General features: G+C 37.8%; 1 protein-coding gene across 8 annotated transcripts in view; it reads left to right on the top strand.

The window, feature by feature from the left end:
• by (focal adhesion protein tensin) overlaps positions 1-19,720 on the top strand; it is a 73,230-nt gene that overhangs the window by 5,483 nt on the left and 48,027 nt on the right. For all 8 annotated transcript variants that reach the window (XM_089856690.1, XM_089856715.1, XM_089856695.1 and 5 more), the window contains 2 exons: positions 12,899-13,025; positions 16,493-16,530. In XM_089856690.1, coding sequence (XP_089712816.1) covers positions 12,899-13,025; positions 16,493-16,530 — 165 coding nt within the window. The remainder of the gene's footprint in view (positions 1-12,898; positions 13,026-16,492; positions 16,531-19,720) is intronic.

Raw genomic sequence — 19,720 nt, 5'->3', positions numbered from 1 at the left:
GGCGAGCCACAACCCCGCCGACCAATCAGGCTGGGCCCTGGCCCTGAGACGGTGCATGCTCTTTTGACCAAATTGGACCAGACGAATGTTCAAGTATACACAGGTCCTCCGTAGGGTTCCAAAAATTCTTAATTTCCAACATTATTTACTGACGCTCTCTCGGGTTGATGTGGACCCGAGTATTTAGCATCGTCTGGAATATGGCGAGTTCAATATTCTGCGCGTTATCCCGAGAGTCTTGACTCGGTGTATATCGTCTCTGATATGGCGAGGGCGCTATTTTTACGGTTTAATATTCGGTAAGAGAGATAAAAGCACCATGCGCACCTTTATCAAATAATAAAACCGTAAAATTTCGGCTTAACTCGGCTTATAATTTGGGAAGAGCTCGTAAAAGTAACCTCGAATTTTAATACTCTTTATCTTAAATAAAAACCATTTGAAATAAAAAATGTACAGGTATTTGGGCGTAAGCTTGGAGAGAAAAAAGATATCACGGAGTGTTATTACATTATGATAAAGGTCACCCATCCATCAGTTGGTTTTAAAGTTTCGAAACTTAAACATTTGATCACTTTATTACGTATTCTTTCGTGTCATAATCCCTTTAAAAATGTATGCCTTTTCTTTTTCCACCCACGCCGCTCCGACAAAAACTATTTCTTTCCTTACAATTTACGTTTATGATTTTAATTTATTTAAAAATTTATTCCCAGGTTTGAAGACGGGTTTTTTCTAAGATTTTAATTAGGTAACCTTTGAGTTATGACAGTTTGATTTATTTATTTATAAATTGGCGCCATTTCAAATTGGGTTTTCCCTCTTAAATTAAATACTTACCGGTTTGAATACGCCATGATGTTCAGGTATCTAAAGGGTTATTTTTTGGGATGGTCAGAATCAGTCTGGGAAAGGTAGGGTCATCCCAAATTGCAGGCATTTCAAAAAAAAATCGAAATTATTTTCGGTTAATATATTTTTTTAAATAAATTTTGCTTGGTTTTCCCCCAATCAAAATTAAGAAATCTAATTTCATTTGGGTCAAGGATAAATATTTCTTCACCGTCGTTGAAGTTAAGAAGTTAAAAGCGCCGGGTAAGGTTTTAATTTGTCTATAAAAGCGCGCCATAATGTAAACAATCAAGGAGTGATTTTATTCGCTTCTTCCATAGACAGGTAGAACTTCTTATCTTAGCTATAGAAGGCGATTCAGGCGAAAAAATAATATATAAAATTATCTGGTCACGATTCGCGAATAAGTGTTTGGGCTATACGCGGGAAAAATGGAAGTGTTTTATTCTAAGAGGCTGCTTTTTCTATATACTGACCCTTAAAGGTCAAGCCTCCCCCCTCCCCATAGAAAAAATGAAATCCTAAAAAGTGAAAAATAAATCCTTGCTCCGTTGGTACTACAGTCTCAAGATGATGGAATTACGTGTGTGTGTGTGTGTGTGTGTGTGTATATATAGATATAAAGAAAGAAAAGGGTGTTTACGGGTTTGCGCAAAAAATTGCCAAAAATAATCATGAAAAGAAATGGTAAATATTGTGGCACACGTAATGAATGAGTATCGAAAAAGATTTGAGGTATTTTGATTATTAAATTAGAAAACAAGGCGTCTTGTATCAATCTTCGTCTTCATCTACCTTCCTTGATACTGGGGGGGATCATCGAATGAATTATTCCCCCCCCCCAAGGTGTTTCTCCCTCCCCGACACATTTTTGATCCAGATATTACAAGTTCAACAGCCCTGGCTTGCGTATATTATAGGCCAACTTGGCACGCTGTATAATCTAGATTAGTTTCGGAGTTGACCCAACAACAACGAGACGATCTTGACTTAAATTAAGATCAAAGAAATTGGCATCTTCTAATTAAAGCAGCAGCGCCTCCGACTTAATTGAATAAACGATCGACCTCGATCATCGATACACGAATTTCCCCAACGCTCCCATGTTTGACAGCTCGCGTCGTGGCTTCTATCGAAAAGAGAGCTGGATTGCCAAAATCCACTGATGTCTTCGGACATTCTACAATGCAATTACGTTCTTCTTAGTTTCGCAATCCCTCGCTTGGTTTATAAGATCATGTGACGCGGGTTTCGTGTAGGGGAATGGGTGATGGACCAGGTTCGAATGGAATAAGGGGCAAGGCCGCGCTAGAGTATCCTCCTCCTAGAAGTTTGGCTGACGGGCATAATGGTTGACCCCGATGAACCCGGCGCTGGAATCCCGCTGCTCCTTCAAGAAGGAACTGGCTCTCGGCTTCTTCAATCAATGGACCCCGCTAAAATATATAAAAAACCCAAACCCAACGCTCTCTCTCTGGAAGGAAGGAGCACGGAGACGATTTCTCAAGGATCGTTTATGGGATCACGAAGATGCCCGGGGGGCCATCCTTGGCTTAGGTGGTGGTGGTAAAAATAGGCGAGATTTCTCAGGAAGATAGTAACGGGAAGAATGATTATTACCAACGATTGTCCCCCTGAAGTATAAGATCAAGATGATGTTTAGCTTAAAAATTAAACGGCGCTTCTTATTATAGGCGCTAATCTTCCCGCCAAAAATCTCGGGTGCGCGCGGGTCACCTGATTATCATCGCTCGAGGTTAATACGCCCCCCCCCCCACCACCACCACCGGCACCCAAGCTACGTCTTCCAAGGTTTTCCCTACAATATCGGTTGCGTAGATTTTAAATTTTAATAAATAATTTGAACCTGTTTGCGAACGTCTTTAATGGTGATAGCAAAAGAGAATAGAAATGGGTGTCGTAGTGCCCAGTATGATGAGTCTCCGTGAAAACTGAAATAATTTGATTTCAGGCTCTCTTTAAATTTTCGTTTCTGTATCGATGTAGATGCGAGTAAAATAATGGGATGAATTAACACCACCTTTTCCTCGCGTGCTTTAAAAAAAACCGCGTCTAATTGGAGATGATAAAATCGAATTATCAAAGAAATTACCTGCCTGGGGTTTTTCACCTTTGTTACTTAATATAAACGCCCCCCCCCCGCCGTTTCTAAGAAGGCTCCCCGCCCCGTGTCAGATTGAACTTTATATTGTAATTTGCGTCATCAAAATTTCCATCCCGTCTGGAATTTTTCAAAAATAACCAAGTCATTATGTTTATATTCCATAAGTATGTCACCTCGCGTGGCAAAGAGTTATCGTAATTATAATATATGCTACGCTTCGTTTAAATAAGTTCGGTTGAGTTGAGGCTATTTCAGTATCCCTTTAAATGTTGGTCAAATATTTTAAAATTATTTATTAGATTTCTCGTCTGGAAAATTCGCGGTTGTCAAAATTGAAGATTTCTTTAAAAAAATCTTTGATTGAAAGATTTGAGATTTATGAAACCCTTTTTCCTCGAGTCTATCTTATCATCGCAACTTGGAATTTAAATTGGAATAATTTTTCCATCACCTTTTTCAAATTATTTCGATTTTAAAGGCTACGATTTATAGAAAGATAATTTTTTTTAAAATTTAGTTACCTAAATTTTCCTTTAAATTTTATTATTCAAAGAGGATAAAAATGTTGTGACGCCTTTAATTTACAATCCACGAAATAAAATAAAACAAGAAAAAACACGCGAATGTTTTAAACTTGTTTTAGATTTTATTTACAATCGAAAAACAAAATCTGTATAAACAGAAAATTTAGTTGTTATTTCTTATTTTTGTACGTAATCTATAGGTTAAAATTTTATGGGCCTATATACTGTATATTTTGGTTACGTCTCATTTAACCTCGTGACCTAAAACTCGTAAACATTTAGAATATCTTAGTAGAACCTTCCTAGGTGCTAAAAGACTACACGAAACCAACTTACCGATTGCAATGGCTTTCCGCTTTCCCCAACAACTTTTAGAGACGAGAGGAAAAATAAATCCTCATTCTGATATTTGAATAAGTCGCACGTACAAGAGGCCAGCCAAGCTTATGTAGTTTCAGCCTCCCTTTAACATTCTTGAGGTCGAGTTGGCGTAAATGTTGGCTTTTACGCGCGTGTCTAATGACATTTAATGCTAGGTTTCTGTTATTTGGCTATTGAAGCCATCAAAGCAAAGAGATACGCGGGGTGAAATAAGAGTGTACCTGTTGTACCTTTGCCCGTGTATAGTCATTAATTTCAAATACCCCCCCTTTCCCCCCCCCTCGATTACATCGGAAAGTTCTTTCATAGAATTTTATGAATGAAGCATTCAATGAGGGAATACTTTTCTCGTACTGAATTTTTCTTTATTGTCCGATTCCTTTTTCTAATTTGATCAAGTCAAATTGCTCCGAGGGTTATAACCCTAACTAACGCGTGCATCCAAGTTCAAAGGTCAATATTCAGTAATAACCCCCTTCATTAAAGCGTGTTTAGTTTGGCGAAACTTACTTACGTAGGTTTTGTTCCACGAAAGGTTACTCGAGAAACCGGAAACCGTAACAACCCACTTTTGGTTTAATCTACCCTCGTAGGATGACGTGAAAACGGATTTGTACCGTGTGTACTTTATATTTATACAAACTTGGAATAATGAATTGGGAACCCGGGGGAAGATGGCTACCTACGCGGCCGAAAAGAAATCCTTAAGCCTATTTTGACGTCTAATGTCAGTCAGTCAATGGAATGGTGCATGAGTGCAGCAGCGGGACAAACAAACTGCAGTTATCGCGTCGTCGTTCCTCAATAGCCTTCTTCTTTTAGGCATTGAAATATTGGATAAAAATTAAAGTTTATTGACGTCACTTTGGAGGAATTAAACGTGGAATTAAATTAACATAATTAAGGCCGGCTTTCTCACGGTTGCTTTATTATTATCGATAAAAAAAGGGTCAAGTTTAAATTCGTGAGCCATTGCGGAGCGAGCATCTGTTGGAATTTACAAAACGTATTTATCCGTCGTGTCCATGTTTAAAAGACCGCCGCCGCTGCACGCCACTATATATCCTGTATCCCCGCTTTAAACCTGCAATAACCGAGTGGTAAGACCAACGTTTTAACATTCTAACGTAAGAAAATAGGCTTAATGATTTCAAAACAAAATAGTGCTACTTAAAATTATGAATTTGAAAGGTTTTTCGACCTGTATGACCTCTAGGATCGAGTGAAATTAGAAGTAAAGCTTGGATCTTTTCAAACCAAGTTAACATTTAAGCCTAAAATTTGAGGATTAGGCTTAAAGCAATCTTTGAAGTTGTCTCGTGAAATGTATCGCGCGTGAATCTTTCGCTACACAATTCCTATTCAACGCGTTGCTAAGCAACGGCTACTAGTTACCAAAACTTATTTTTAAAATAACGTCGTCTGATATAAAAATCAGCCCGAACAAACAAAGAAATAGTTTTTTTCATCCTCAATAAATGTAGGGTCGTAAAAAATGATTGCCAGTTTCGCTTTGGAAATAACTTTTGTCAAGCTGCTCGTGGCTTTTGTGTATTCTGGCAAAGATTCAGGGACATTTTACGCCTCATTTTATTTGACAAGTCTTTGCCAAAGAATAACACGGACTATAAAGTAAAACATTTATTTCCTCGGTCTATAAATATTTGAATAAGTCCTTAGTGTAAAACGATACGAACCATACGATTGGTTTCTTTGTCACGTGATCTTTCTTCGATACTTAGGGCGGTTCCCTCGAATGAATTACCTCGGTCTGATATCAGTTTTTAATGACATTGAGATTCTGTAATGATACTTGTTTCTCGAGTGCGCCTTCTTTGATTACGGTCCGAGATCAGTTTGATTGACGCCTGCTAGATAAATATTTAAGCCTTGGGTATGTGAATTTTAATTTAATTACGCGCTAATTTTCGAACTATTAAGATTATTATTACGGCAATATGACCTTGCCCCCCCCCCATGAACTTAACCCTTGGAAACTTGAACCGAAACCATTGGGGGGGGACTCTAACTAAAAGGCTGATTGGGTAGAGTAGGCGTTACGCGTGAACCCTCTGGAACGGTATACCCCCTTTAAAATATGTTTTTCTCTTTTAAATCTGCATTTATATTTCAATATTTTATATTCCATAATTGGTTAAAATATTTGGCCTCAAATGCGATGATGAAACGCTGTACAACTTTCGAGTATAATATCTATGACGTGTAGTGGTTAAGCGTGGGAGCGAGCTCGTAACAACCACCGAGTTTAAATTTTACATCACTTTAAAAAAATCTGGGTGAATTTAAACTCTTCTTTCGAAAGAGAAAAGAACCACAAACTCGCGCACCTACTCGAACTAGTATCGAATTTGAATAATATAGCCTACATTTAAATCTGGAATTTAATGAATTACTGCATGCTGGAGTGGGGGGGGGGGGGTTAAATTCGCTAGTAGAAGTTAAGATCAAATGGAGGGTTTGATTATCTTTGCTAAAACCTCTAGATCTTTTATGTCTGTAAAGTTTCGGAGAGAGTCCGTAGGCGGGCAAGCCAAGAAGTTGTGGGCTGGACTCGCTAGCTCACTCGCGAGTTACCAACATTTTTGGTGGTGGCGTATTTAATTTCAAGTTGAAAGGCGACTTCCTTTCAGGCTATCACTATCGAAGCCAAGGTGGGAGTCGGGCTTATTACGCGTTGTCAACTCAAACTGATATTCGTTATTAAGGCTTTTTTTTCTTAGTAATAATTTAGTTTAGAGAGTTTCGTCTTCTCGAACCCTTATAAGATTGTTTTAGTAATCCTTGAAACGTTCCGTAGCGAGGATGTTTCTTTCAATTTCTTTTTCTATTGGATAATCGTTATGGTGTTGTACTACGCGAAAACCAATTGTCTTTTGCCTTAAATCGATTAAGCCTTAGCGATACGCTTGAGTTTTATAAAAAGGGGTTTTCTTTTGGGGTTTTGTTTGACGCGTGGTGCCGCGTTGTACTTGTACCGTTGCGTAATGACTCGTAAAGTAGTAAGTCCCGTTTTGTTTTTTTTAATTTTATTTGGTTTTGGGGTTTTTTAACCAGGGCTTTATTTGCCTAATGTTATTCTTAACCCCTAAGTTTCGGACTAGGAGTGTTGATACCATTTACACCAGGAGGCCCCGGGGCTACTTGGTGGACAAACTGGAGTTCCCTAAACCTTCGCCTCCTGTAGTGTGAATGATATCAATCCTCCTAGCCTGAAAACTATGTATTGGAACTGAAGCTTTTTTCCATCTTTAGTAAATTGCAAAAATTAAAAATAACTTTTTTAATTTTAAATATAGCCATTAAGGTTAGTAAGTGGGTATTAATCGTTTTAGGTTTAATTAGAATCATTAATTAATGTAAATGTACCTTCCCCTAATATATATATATAGGTACTATAGTTTTGGAGGGTCTTAGTGTTAATGTTTGAAAACCGGTTTTTTATGAATTTTCTGCCCAAAAAGGAAAGCCCCTACCAATATAGTTGTTTCTAATAATAATATCGGGATCCAATTTAAATTCAAATGGGGGGCTTGTTGAGGAGCGAGCTAATGGTTCTATTGTGTATTATATCTATAGAATGGTGAGTGGCAGCCGGGAGGCACGAAAGCCGGATCCCATTATATGAATTAGCTTTTTATTTTGTACTTTCATGCCAATGATCATTAAACAATTTGTAACTGGGATATAATTACCCTCGATCGGCCGCGCTTATTCCAACCCCTTTAAGGGAATGTGAATCCAATTATTACAAGTCCATATAATTCGAGAACCTTGATTATATATAGATTGACCGAAATGAATTCTTTTTAGCCACATCGTGTGATATACGTCTAACGATGGGGGCATTAGTTTGACTTAGCATGAAGAAGATGTAGAAGTAGAAGTATCGTTCGTCTTTTTATTTTATTATCATTTTCGGATATATAGAAACATGGCACTCCGCGTTATCTTCTCGTAGAGATTTATAAAGCTATAGGCGACGAACTGTCGCTTTTCCTTTGGGAACTCTATAATAGATACGTGATAGTTTCTCTCAAAACACAATTTAGTTAATATATACACTCTTTTCGGACGCTGATGGTCAATTTTTAAAGTGAAATCGAACTACCTATGTCTTATCTTAATTTTTTTAACTGTCTTCTCGTATCTTTGAATTTATTGACCCTCGAAGAGGGATAATCCAAGTGCGTAGGATACTTTGGAGGGATTCGCGAGATGTTTGCGGCCACCCTAGAGTTCTTTGTTTTGTTTTTGTAACGTCACGGAATAATCGAATGAAGTATTAGTTTTTAGACTCGGGTAACGATGCCTTCCAGGCGAGAAATAAGATTTCTCGGCGTTCATTTGTGGAATGCAACGGCTTTAGCCCACCTAGCTCGAGTAACGTTGGCGTACTTAAATTTCATTCTTGTCTTATTGTTTGTCTAACTCGAGACATTGTTTTTGTCTGTCCGAAAGAGCCGGAAGAATTGTAATATAGGTTTGAAATACGATAACTTGAGCCGTCAATTTTAAATTTAGAAAACCTGGAGCTTGATTAAAATTTAAATTGGCCATTTAATAATCGAAATTAAGAAGAAACTGTGTTTCTAGTCACGATTCTCGAATATAATCTCGAGAGAGAGAGAGACTCGGCCGCGCTACTTTCTTTTTTATCCGATAGGTATTAATCCGCGTCTTTTCTCGATTACCTCGACTACTTCGTCGTATATAATTTCGCAAAAGCAAACTTTATAACAAGATTGAAATCTTCGACGAATAATATTATAAAAAAATAAATATATATACTCGGCCTTCAAATTATAAATTCGTAAACGAGGGGTAGACCACTCTCCGTATTAAACGTATTGGTTTTAAATTAAGTCCGCTGTAAGATGTTTGAGTTACTTACCCCTCAATAATAAAAATATCTATAAAACGCATCGGGCTAGCTTCTGTATAAAATTGAACATAAAGTTTGTAATATCTCTCTGTAGTTTTTGAATTAAACGGCGGCCCGGGTCTATATACACGAATTCTTCTTATGGTTTGGGAATTTTAGGGCGTTTTCTGATACTTCTGAACGTTATCAATAATATTTCTTCCTCCAATCTGACCAGCATCTCGAATTTAGATTTTTTATAGCAACTTTTATTATAGATTTAGCCGGGACTTTTCACGGGGGTTCAAGGTTGTTCCCCTCGGGGGGAGGGGGATGCTAAATGGATGGTGGCGGTGTGAAGATTAATAATTAGGGGCTCTATTTTACAACCGTTGACGTCTGCCCTTTTTTACGCTCGCGCCGCCAGAATTGATGGTTATTTGATATTGAATTGCAGCTTAACATTCCGACAAAAAATTGCTTTCCTAAATATGTTTAATATTTTGTTGAAAAGTCGCGTTAAAATTATATTTTACCTCTTTTAATATTCTATATTTTTTCTTTTTTAATATTCTATATTTTTCTTTTTTAATATTCTATATTTTTTCTTTTTTAATATTCTATATTTTTTCTTTTTTAATATTCTATATTTTTTCTTTTTTAATATTCTATATTTTTTCTTTTTTAATATTCTATATTTTTTCTTTTTTAATATTCTATATTTTTTCTTTTTTAATATTCTATATTTTTTCTTTTTTAATATTCTATATTTTTTCTTTTTTAATATTTTGTTAAAAACATTTAACAGGCACGTGCTTGAAAATAATATTTTTATCTCTTTTATTATTTTAATATTTTGTTAAAACCTACTTGCACGTGCTAGAAAAAGTTAAAATAATATTTATCTCTTCATAATTATTTTAATTATTTTATTTTAATATTTTGTTAAAACATACTTGCACGCGATAGAAAAAGTTAAAATAATATTTTACCTCTTTATAGGCCTAGTTTTTAATGATTTGTTTTGATTAGGGTTTAGCGATCACTTTATAGTGCAGGTACTCGCGAGTTATTGAATTTGAACTGGTTTTTTTTTTCCCCATGGAAGATTATTGAACTTTTTCTAGTGGGTTGTTTGGGTTTTACGCTTTTTTGTTATCGGTAACTATATGTAGGTTGGGAGACGCTAAAGGGAAGGTGAACCACTCTAGCTTTAGTTTTAGTTTTATTCCATCTCGAGTTTCGTCTGAAATTAAAATTAAAATAAAAGGAAAGAAAAACAGTATGTGAAATTAAATAAAATAAATGAAAGGCGAAACCGATGATAAATATTGAAAAAAGGGGATTATAAGTTGCTTGGCGGCTACAACGAACGAATTATCCATTAATACGAGGATATATAATTACGTATGATAATTTTTCTTAATAGGAAAAAGATTTTTAGGATTAATTACGCGTTTTTAATGGTCGGGGTGGAGCCAACAAAATACGATCCCGAAATTAAATTAAATTGGCTGGCGGCCATCTCCGAATTAATGAATTTTGATTTGACGAATTTGTCCGTGACGTCGACGCTCGTTTATGACGCGCCTTTAACTCGCGCGCGCGCGTGTGTGGGAGATTTAGTCGTAGGTGCGTCAAAGAAAAAGACCCAAATAATGTAGGGGATTTACCCGTTTATTTCATGGATGATTTTAAGCAAAATTTCAGGGGTCAAATGTTTTAATTTTCTTGTTAGATCACGTGATCATTCCTAGTTAGAGCGTCGTCCGTTGGACTCGAGGATAAGCTCAAAGTCTAAATTTGGTTCGACGCGGACAATTTATACGTATAGTTTAAAATATTAATTAACCAAAAAAACCAAATTTCAAAGTGTAATAAATAATTTTAATTTGGCGACGAATTAAAGCGAAACGTCCTTCGATGAGTTCAAAAAATTTATTAATTCTTAAATTGATAAAATATGTTAAACGTTCTTTGCACGTTAAACGCTTAGCAAACCGCGCACTTACTTTTCACACTTTGTACGACATGAAAATCTTTCGATAGAATCCCCCTTTGAAAATTGAATATTCACCACCCTTTTCGGAATAATCAAAATGATCTTTGATGGCGCCGCCGCCGCCGCACCTGACCTTGTCATTAAATATTAATTCGTATTTGCTTCGATTCTAGAACCATTATTTACCGTCTCGGTTTAGATTCTTTACGAGAGTTCTTGGTATTGATAATTATTTTCACCGTTCGTAATAAGCACGCACGTTCAGTTTTAAATGCGTCCAATTTCAATCCCTTATCGCTGGCTTACATGGTGATATAGAAATTGATTTATTTCGCTTTCAGAGCACGTTTCAATGATACCCGGGTAATTTTATCTTATCAATTTAATAAGTTTACTTATAATTAAACATCTTTTTTATTTCAATTAATTTCGGACTCGTTAAGCTATAAACGCTTAATTTATTTTTAAACTGTTTAAATGAAAAGGCCCGTTTTCATTGCCAGCACCATTTTTAAGAGTTTTCGTGTAACTCGACGACCTCGTGACCTTTTCAAAAAGGACTAATCAATATAACCCAATGTTAGTGTCCTTGAACTATGGACCACTTGACCTAGTTTATCAATGTTAACCATTATGGAGCCTAGCCCAATGTTATAATGACATTGACATTGACCTTGAACTATGGTAGTAGTTCATCAAAGTTCTTTAAGTGAACGTAACCCTTAGGTCATTGTGGCCTTGAAATAGATTTCTAGACGTTAACTCTGACTCAAGAACCCCAAACCAAAGCCATGTACGGCATTGTACCTATTTAAATTCAAAGTACTCGATTTGAAAATCTTTCATCGCGCCACAAATATTTCAAGAACATTTCCAGATCGCTAAAATGTACATTAAGCGGAGTACGCTAATCGTTCGAGTATAAAAAAGCGCCCACCCAACTCGTCTACCGGCCCAAAGCGCTTATCATTATTAATTTTTATTTAATTTTTTTTCTTCAAGAAATATAAGGGCTAATAGTTGAAGTGAAAATGATATTACTAACCAAGATTTGGGGTTGCTCACTGCTGCATGCGCGTAACCCGAAACCTTTTTTTTAGAACTTTACAAATGAGTTTCTAGCCTTTTATATTTTCACCAGGGTTCTAGTGTTTAAAAGATGGATCGTGATTACATTTTGCGCGGACCATAGAATTAAGACAGATCGAGTACACCAAGTCGATTCTTAATAGAATACGAATATCCCTTCAGGCCAAGGCGAACTTCGGCTTTCATTTATTTCAGAGAGCCTAAATTCATTATGCGCGGTTAACATTTGGTCTATACAAAAACCTCTATTAGTTTTCCTTTTGGTTTATTAACGAGCAGCGAATTCGATTCGAACCCTTTTTCGTATTAAAATGTTTCAATGGTTTTAAGTCGTCATTATCGTGATGGGAGCGAATATTAGTAAAATAGCTAAATTATGAAATAAGGATTACTTGAAAGGAAGATATTGTATAATAAAAGTCTCGAAAAGAATATTAACGGTGCAGGAGAGTCGCTTTTACGGCGAAGTGGACCACCCTCGAACTGTTTTTAAAGACAAGGACCACCTGCGCACGAAGCCTTTTTTTAAATCCGTATTAAGAAATCAAAATTTTATATAAAAGATTTTTTTTCTTTAAAGATCATAAAGGATTTTACGATCTTTACCGGTTTTTTATACACGAAATATTTCTTTTTTATTACGATGTTCAATAATATTGAGCCAATACTGTGTAAGGCTCGGTGTTTGCGTATGTTTTAGGCCTTTCCCCCGCTTACCTTTACAGCGTCGAATTAGATGAACGAAAGAATGATCGGAAGATTCAATTTCCATCACGTTTTAAGTAATCTTTTCATTTAAAGCGGCTCGAATCGCAACCTTAAATCGGGTCTATTTTAAACTATAATCCGATTAGAAATTGCGTCTTTCGTAGGTTGAATTTAAATTTAAGTAGCTCGTAATTGAAGCGTCATTCTTGATTTGGTGTATTTTTTAAAGACCAGTGGATTAGAAATTGGGGATAACTCGGACTGCATTTATTACTGTATTATTTTTGTACGGTACTTAAAAAGAAATGTTTTTCATCCTGGTCGTTTTATTGCAGACTCAACAATCGTTGGCGGCTGTCAGACTTAAAAGCGTCCATACCTTCAGAGAAAAGAATTTTCGCAAACCCAGAAATTGCGATTTTTGCAAACAGAACGTCTACGATCAAGGATCCGTTTGTCGAGGTAATTTCTCATTATTTTATATCACCTTTCTACGCGTGTTGGGACCCCAGTGACCTCTGACCTCGTCCACCTAAATTTAAAAGAACGAGTAACGAATTAAATAGGAGATTTCGCGATTAACGGGACCACCCTGACCTCCTTGTAACAATTGTACAGTAACTCGAAACGGAAATTGTAAGAGAAATACGAACCGGCTGTTGTGGGCCAAAGAAAATAGGGATTGTCAAACGTTGTCACTCTTGGTGGCTTGGTGCGCCACGAAGGGTTGTTTTATTAATGACTCCATCTTGGGGGACCTCGAGGCCTGGTACGCGTGAGGTGAGGTGCCGGGACATCACGCGTATAGCGGGCCTGTATTGGTAGCCCCTCGCTCATGGAAATGATTTCGGGAGCAATTCCAAGATCAACATTTCTTCCTTCTCTCCCTTGATAGGACTAGCTCGAATTATGTCACTCATCCAAAAAAATAGAACACTACACGTAAGTGTGTGTGAGTGTCTTTTAACATTTTTTCTTTCACCCGTTTTCTCCAAAATAAATCTCGTGAATTTATAGTCCGGCCTACCTGTTTTCAAATATATGGAAAGTTACGTATTTTGAATGTTGTATTGCAAAACAAATGATAGGACCATGAGGACATTTAGGGCTATTTGCTTCTTGAAGGATTTCCCTTGATTCGTGTCTGAATTAAAGTTATTGCGTTTCAAAGTTGTTAACCTTGCGCGATGACCCACCCGTTTACCCAAAAAGTCACTGTCCGTGGAACTTCATTTATTCCTTCGAAGCACCCAACTTGTTAACGGTCGTCGTGCCGCCGCAAATTCTTCCGGTTTAAAGTCAAAAATATCTTCTAAAATTTTATATTTAAAAAAAAATAAACGTCGCGGATTGCTAAAATTAGTCGCAATTTCTAGAATTAGCGTCGACCCCTCGGAAGAAAAAGAAAAAACCCTTTGAAATTCAAATTTCCTACATGAAAAAAATGTTTGCGAAAATATTGAAGATGTTTTCAAACAAGATGCTATAGATAACTTGACATCTAGAGAGGGTCTCGAGGATACGGTTTTTAAAATATTTTGGGTAATTTCTCCTCGCTGTTTTGAGTTCGGAGTTCAGTTCGAAAGAAGTCAAAATCAAATCCTATATCCTCGACAGTTAAAGTTTGACTCGGTAGCGTAGGTTATAGTACGGCGGAGGGACATGCCGTGTTGAATTTACGTCACAAAAGTCACGTCTTTCTTCCCATATATTTTTTTGACATCCCTCGGGGCTAACCAGTATAAAGAAGGCGATTCTCAAGTTTATGATTCGATGAAAATTATTTGACAGAATTTTTTATACCGTATAAAAACATTTTTCTTCTCGAGTATGTATCTACGTACGTATCATCGTATCCCGCGTCCAATGCCCCCCCCCCCCGAGTTTGTTTTCTTTCTTTTTATTTTAAATGTTTCGCAAACTTTAAAACTTGTGTGGTCTAAAACGTCCACCGATTTCTGCGGGTATACGAGTCCCTTACGTCTATTTGTATCGTCAAGTATAAGATTGACGAAATTAGTCCTAGCAAATGGACACGCCTGACAAATGTCCGGGATCATTTTTGACCTTGCTTAATAAGCTCGTGAATTATTTTGAAAAAAAAAAAACCAATTTACTATCGCGGTGTCTTTAAATATAACACCGTGAACTTTAATTTAATTCAAAGTTAATTCCAAGTTATTCTATTTGAAATCGAATTTCACGCCGGGTTTATCATTTTGAAAGGGACGATACGCGCCTTTATATTTTCTCAAGACATCCGGGGGCCAAAAAGATTTCTCTTTTCAATGAGTGTATAGTTTTTTTTTCAATCGATTGTAAAAGCGGCGTACAATACAAACACGTAATCGCAGCGTGCGTTTCAGAAATTCTTCTTCCCCCAACCTTTTTCTTTATCTCGTTTTATTATAAGAGAAATTTAGCGTATAGTCGAGTTTTACTCCGTATCCCAGCAAGAAAACATAATCCCGGAATAGAAGGTTATAGGTTACGATTAAAAGCGTTCTTCATTTCCTTCCGCTTCCGGTTGGTTAAAATGACGCATAGCGAGAGACAAATTTAAATGCCAACCATCGGATCGGATTGATCTGAAAATTTACTCCATGACGGGACTTTCTATTCCCGCGCCGTAGTTTCTTGGTTGGCGTATATGACCAACCAAGGCCGACTAGATCCTCGAAAAAGACAAATTTCCTTGGTATATATCTTGTTTAATTCAAGTATTAACTTAACAGGAAGTAAGCTTAAGGAGCTAGGCTTTTATTCGAAATACGTCAGGGAGGCGACCACAAACTGGAACCCCTAATCGCGCCTATATACTTATTTGAGTGGGTGGGTGGGTGGGTGGTTTATAATTCAATTCAATTCCATTCGAATCAAATCTTAAGTAGTTATTTTAGCAGACTCCACCCACCCCTGAGTGGCTGGCTCGATATGAATTGAACTATTTTGACAGGACTGTCCGATGGGACTTATTTCCCTCTATTTCATCTCTTCACTTATCCATTGGCCGATTCGTTTTGACTACTCCTAATCATTTTTCCATTTCATGTCAAGATTCCTAGATCGCCTATATCTTTTAAAAATCTAAAATGAATTTGGATTTTAACGCGTTTATTGGAGGTGGTCTCGCTGATGGCCTTAGAGGAGCTTGGGGGTGGTGCAGCTATTTTTAAATTTTATGGCTTATTAACTGTATATAAAGTTTTGACGAGTTCAAATTTAATTTCTCAATTACTCTAGTAAGGTTTCAGTCAAAATTCAATTAGGGGCCGATTGTAATTAGTCGAGAATATTTGAAGGCGGCTGCAGGGTCAACGGCTGGTGCCATCTTCCGCGCTAATTGAAGCGCCAATTACGTTTGGTGGAAGTCAATTTTCTCTCTTGCCTTAATGTTAATTTAATAACAAGGGACGTCTAGAGTTATGCCGAGCTGCTCCTAAAAATGATACATATAGGCGCGGTAATGGCAGCCAGCCTTATCTCGCCGTAGAATCGTATATGTTCAAGACGACCAAGCTGTCATTACTCAGTCTATCTGCCCTCCCTGAGCCTATTAAGAAAAAAATAGTCCTAATTTCCTCGATTACTTTCCATTTTGAAAGACTCGCGTTCCGATGTCGACAACTTCCGCTCTGTTACATCATTGTTTCAAGGGCGAGTGCATGCCGGATCTGGTTCTTAATAATTACTCGCTTTTATTGAATGTTACCCGAGAAATATTGAGTTCATTCGGCGTTAGTCATTGTCCCTGGTATAGCGGCGTGTCATCTTCCCTTTATTATATACAGCCATATTTTAAAAGATGTTAATGCCCTTTTGTTTCGTTGTAATTATTAAAACCATGAATATATATTTGGAAGTTCTATTAAAAACCTGTTAAATGTTTATTACAGTTTTTAAATAACCTTTTTTTTTTGTAATTACAGTTTGCAAATACATTTGCCATACGGAATGCGAAGTTAAGGTAAGTCTCGTTTTTATTACGAAACACGTTCTTGTATATCTTTTAAATACCACAAAAGTATAAGGTATACTATTGTTTACGCGAATTATAATTATAACAACGTACAATAAGGGGTAGGGGTCGAACTTCGGCAAGTACCGAGCGAGTTGTAGGGCGCACAAATTGAACTTCGTTGGGTTCAATAGAGCGGCTTGTCCAATTTTTGGTCATGATCCAAAAGGAAGATGGCTCAGTTTGAAAGAGAGAGTGACAGTACGCGCTTAGTTTATGTCTTCAGGCGTGACGTATTCTTGTAATCCTACGCGCCGTTAATCCGCGAGGAAAGCGCTGATCCGTATCCGCGTTGGTTTTTATCTCCGCCTTGAATTTCACGCGCGTATGATCCATTCGGGTCCTCTCAATATACTTTTACTCGCTCTTGATATGGCCAACTACCTCAATTTTAATTACAACAATACTTGGCGAATTATAATTTTACGGAAAAACTTTAGAAAACAGCGATTTATTAGTCATAAATTCCTCGGGTAGAATTTGAGGTTTCAAACGGAAAAATGTGTGCGCGTTGTCGTTCTGTCCGGGGTTCAGGGGTGCGGGACATGTTAACGTTACGCGAATTTGGTGAAAAGAAAATCCGAGCATTCTTAGCGTCAAAGTTCGTTTCAACCCCGAATTGCCGTAGATTCGAACCTATTCCTAATACGAAGCCATCATCGTCGCGACGGATTAAGGCGAGACTCTCGGAGTGATCTAACGGCGTAACTTCTGGTAAACGGGTGAAAACTGGGGAAGTACGTCATAAGTCAGGCTGGTCTCTATGGGGTTTAAACTTTGGTATTGCGGGGATTAGTCTTGGGACGTCCCTGTCAGGTTGGGTGCATGAAGGAAGACGAAGAGCGATGAGGAGATGAGGAGGAAGGCATCCTTCCTTCTCTGGAAATCGGCCAAGAAATTTCCAGTAGTTTTAAAGGATTTGGGAAAAGAAGCTTTCAATTTTTTCCACTTCTCCCGGAGTTTTCCTTCTTCGTTTTCTACTTCTTCCAAAAAATAAAGAATCGGGGCCAAATGGAGCCTATCTTTCACATTTCTGGAAATTCTGGTCGCTCGAGATAATGTTATTACGCCTATAAAGCTCCCATCTGTTTATTTTTATTGCCTCAAAAATGCATGCCTTCCATTTATTTTTTCCGAAAATTCCTCGTCATCTTTGAGTGATTTCCGAGGAACATATAGATCAGAGCGTTTTAGAATTAAATATTACCTACCTTACGCAGGATGTTGGTACCCAAGAATCCTTGTCCATTTACCAACCACGAACCCAGAGCATTCGTAGATAGAATTGGTACGGAATGGTACCTACAAGATTCCATCTGCAATGATCGAGAACCAATATAATTGGCCTGAAGTGCGGATAGGTTTTCCCCTATACTATTCCCGTACCGTATCCGGAGTAAATGTCCCCTCGACATTATAGAATGTCCCGGTGTACATAGTGACTTCTTCCCCAGGCTCCCGTCTATGTAACATGACGTACGTCAATAACCATTAACCCGGTAAACATTTACGTCATCCCCCTCGGTGCGTGGCGAAGATGTATACACGAAGCTGAGAGAAAATTGGCGGGTATACCTCGTGAGCAACGCGTGTCTATAAATTTTGCTCTTGCCATTCCATAGTCCCGAGTAATTCATTCAGCAATAGACGGGCCATGTAAGCTATTTATTCACACGTGGCAGTGGTTTACTATTTATATCGAGAGCAGCGCGGGGAGGAAGAGCTATAGGGATTGGCGCGTGCCACCGAGACTTAAGCCTAATAACTCTCCTTCCAAAGGTGTAAGATATGTTGGGAAGATGTTTAGGCCTGGGATCCTAGCTCGGCTCCGAGACCGTCCAAGAGAGTTGTCGAGGATTGAAAAAAAGAAGAGACTGAGAAACAGGAAGTTGGCAAAAAACAGCTGCAAAGTTTTACGAGAATCTTTGGTATATCCTACGCGCCCAATCCCAAACGTGTGTGTCTATATGTGTGTATGGGTTTTGGGGTAGAAGCTTTGATTTGGCACAACCAACTCCTGGCGGGACCGACCAATCTCTCGTGGAACTTTTGGCACCGAGACACCGTCGTCGCGCAGTGCACCCGCCATGTAGCTTGTTTAGAATTTTTCAGTTATCCAGAAGTACTTGAGTTTTTTGACGTTTCATATTCTCGTAGTGTTCCAAATTTCGCGCCCCGCGGATCTCGCTTCGAGCCAAGAAAGTTGAAAGACGAAGGTGCTAGTGCTGGTGCTGGTGCTGGTGCCCGTCTTACTACGTGGTTCAAAGTGTCGCTGGCGCTTTATATAGATAGAGTTGTCTCCCTGTCGCGTTCTTCTTCGCGCCCGGATTGTTTTCTAGGTGTAGACAATTTCGAAGATGCTCAAATTTGTGCGTAAATCGAGACCTTCCTCGTGGGATGGGGGCGAAGCTGTAAGTTTATACGCCACTTTTGTCTTAACGCCGTCTCTCTGCGAGTGTGTTTGTGTCTCGCGCGTTTTTGCGCCTTCCGTCTTACGTATTTCTTGGCCCAAAAACCAATGTTGCGGTTATCTGTCATACAGATCTCGATCCTGGAAACACGTGCGCTTGGGTTCTTTTGACTGTAACTTGTATTGTACTATACTTATTGGAGTGTAGAAATCTTGTAGGGGGAAATTGCGATGATTAGTCGTTAGACTACTCCTTTAACTATTGATTACGATATAGTCAATTTAAAATGAAATATAATCGAGATCAGATATAGCGTTCTTGTTTTAAAGTCAGTTTCCACTCTATCTTCCTTTTAGGCTAGTAAGTGCTTTTTTGACCTTTAAAAATCGTATTAAGATAAACATTCCATTTAAAACTAATAAACTATTTATATAATATCCCGGAAATTCACGCGGTGATAAGAATTCTAGAACTCGGAACGGAGTTTCCATCTCTCCTTCGGGGTTGATTTACCCGCGACACTTTGGTGCGAAGCGTGTTAAACACTTTTACAGGAGCTATCTTCTCTAATATCTCGACGCGTTCAATTTGACCTATTTACTATAGACCAAAGTCTTTTTACTATTATAGATGCTTTAGTATGATAAGTTTATAATAAGCGATCTTCGTGAATCTATGGATTTGAAAGAGAAGAGTCTGCGGGCGGAGGGAGATAGAAAATAGTCCGT

This window comes from Phalangium opilio, unplaced genomic scaffold (assembly GCF_054372755.1).
Source record: "Phalangium opilio isolate 3A_F unplaced genomic scaffold, DU_Popi_V2 ptg000011l_1, whole genome shotgun sequence".
Taxonomy (NCBI): Eukaryota; Metazoa; Arthropoda; class Arachnida; order Opiliones; family Phalangiidae; genus Phalangium; species Phalangium opilio.
Note: the sequence above shows the minus strand (reverse complement) of the source record. Positions and strands in the feature narration are given on the sequence as shown.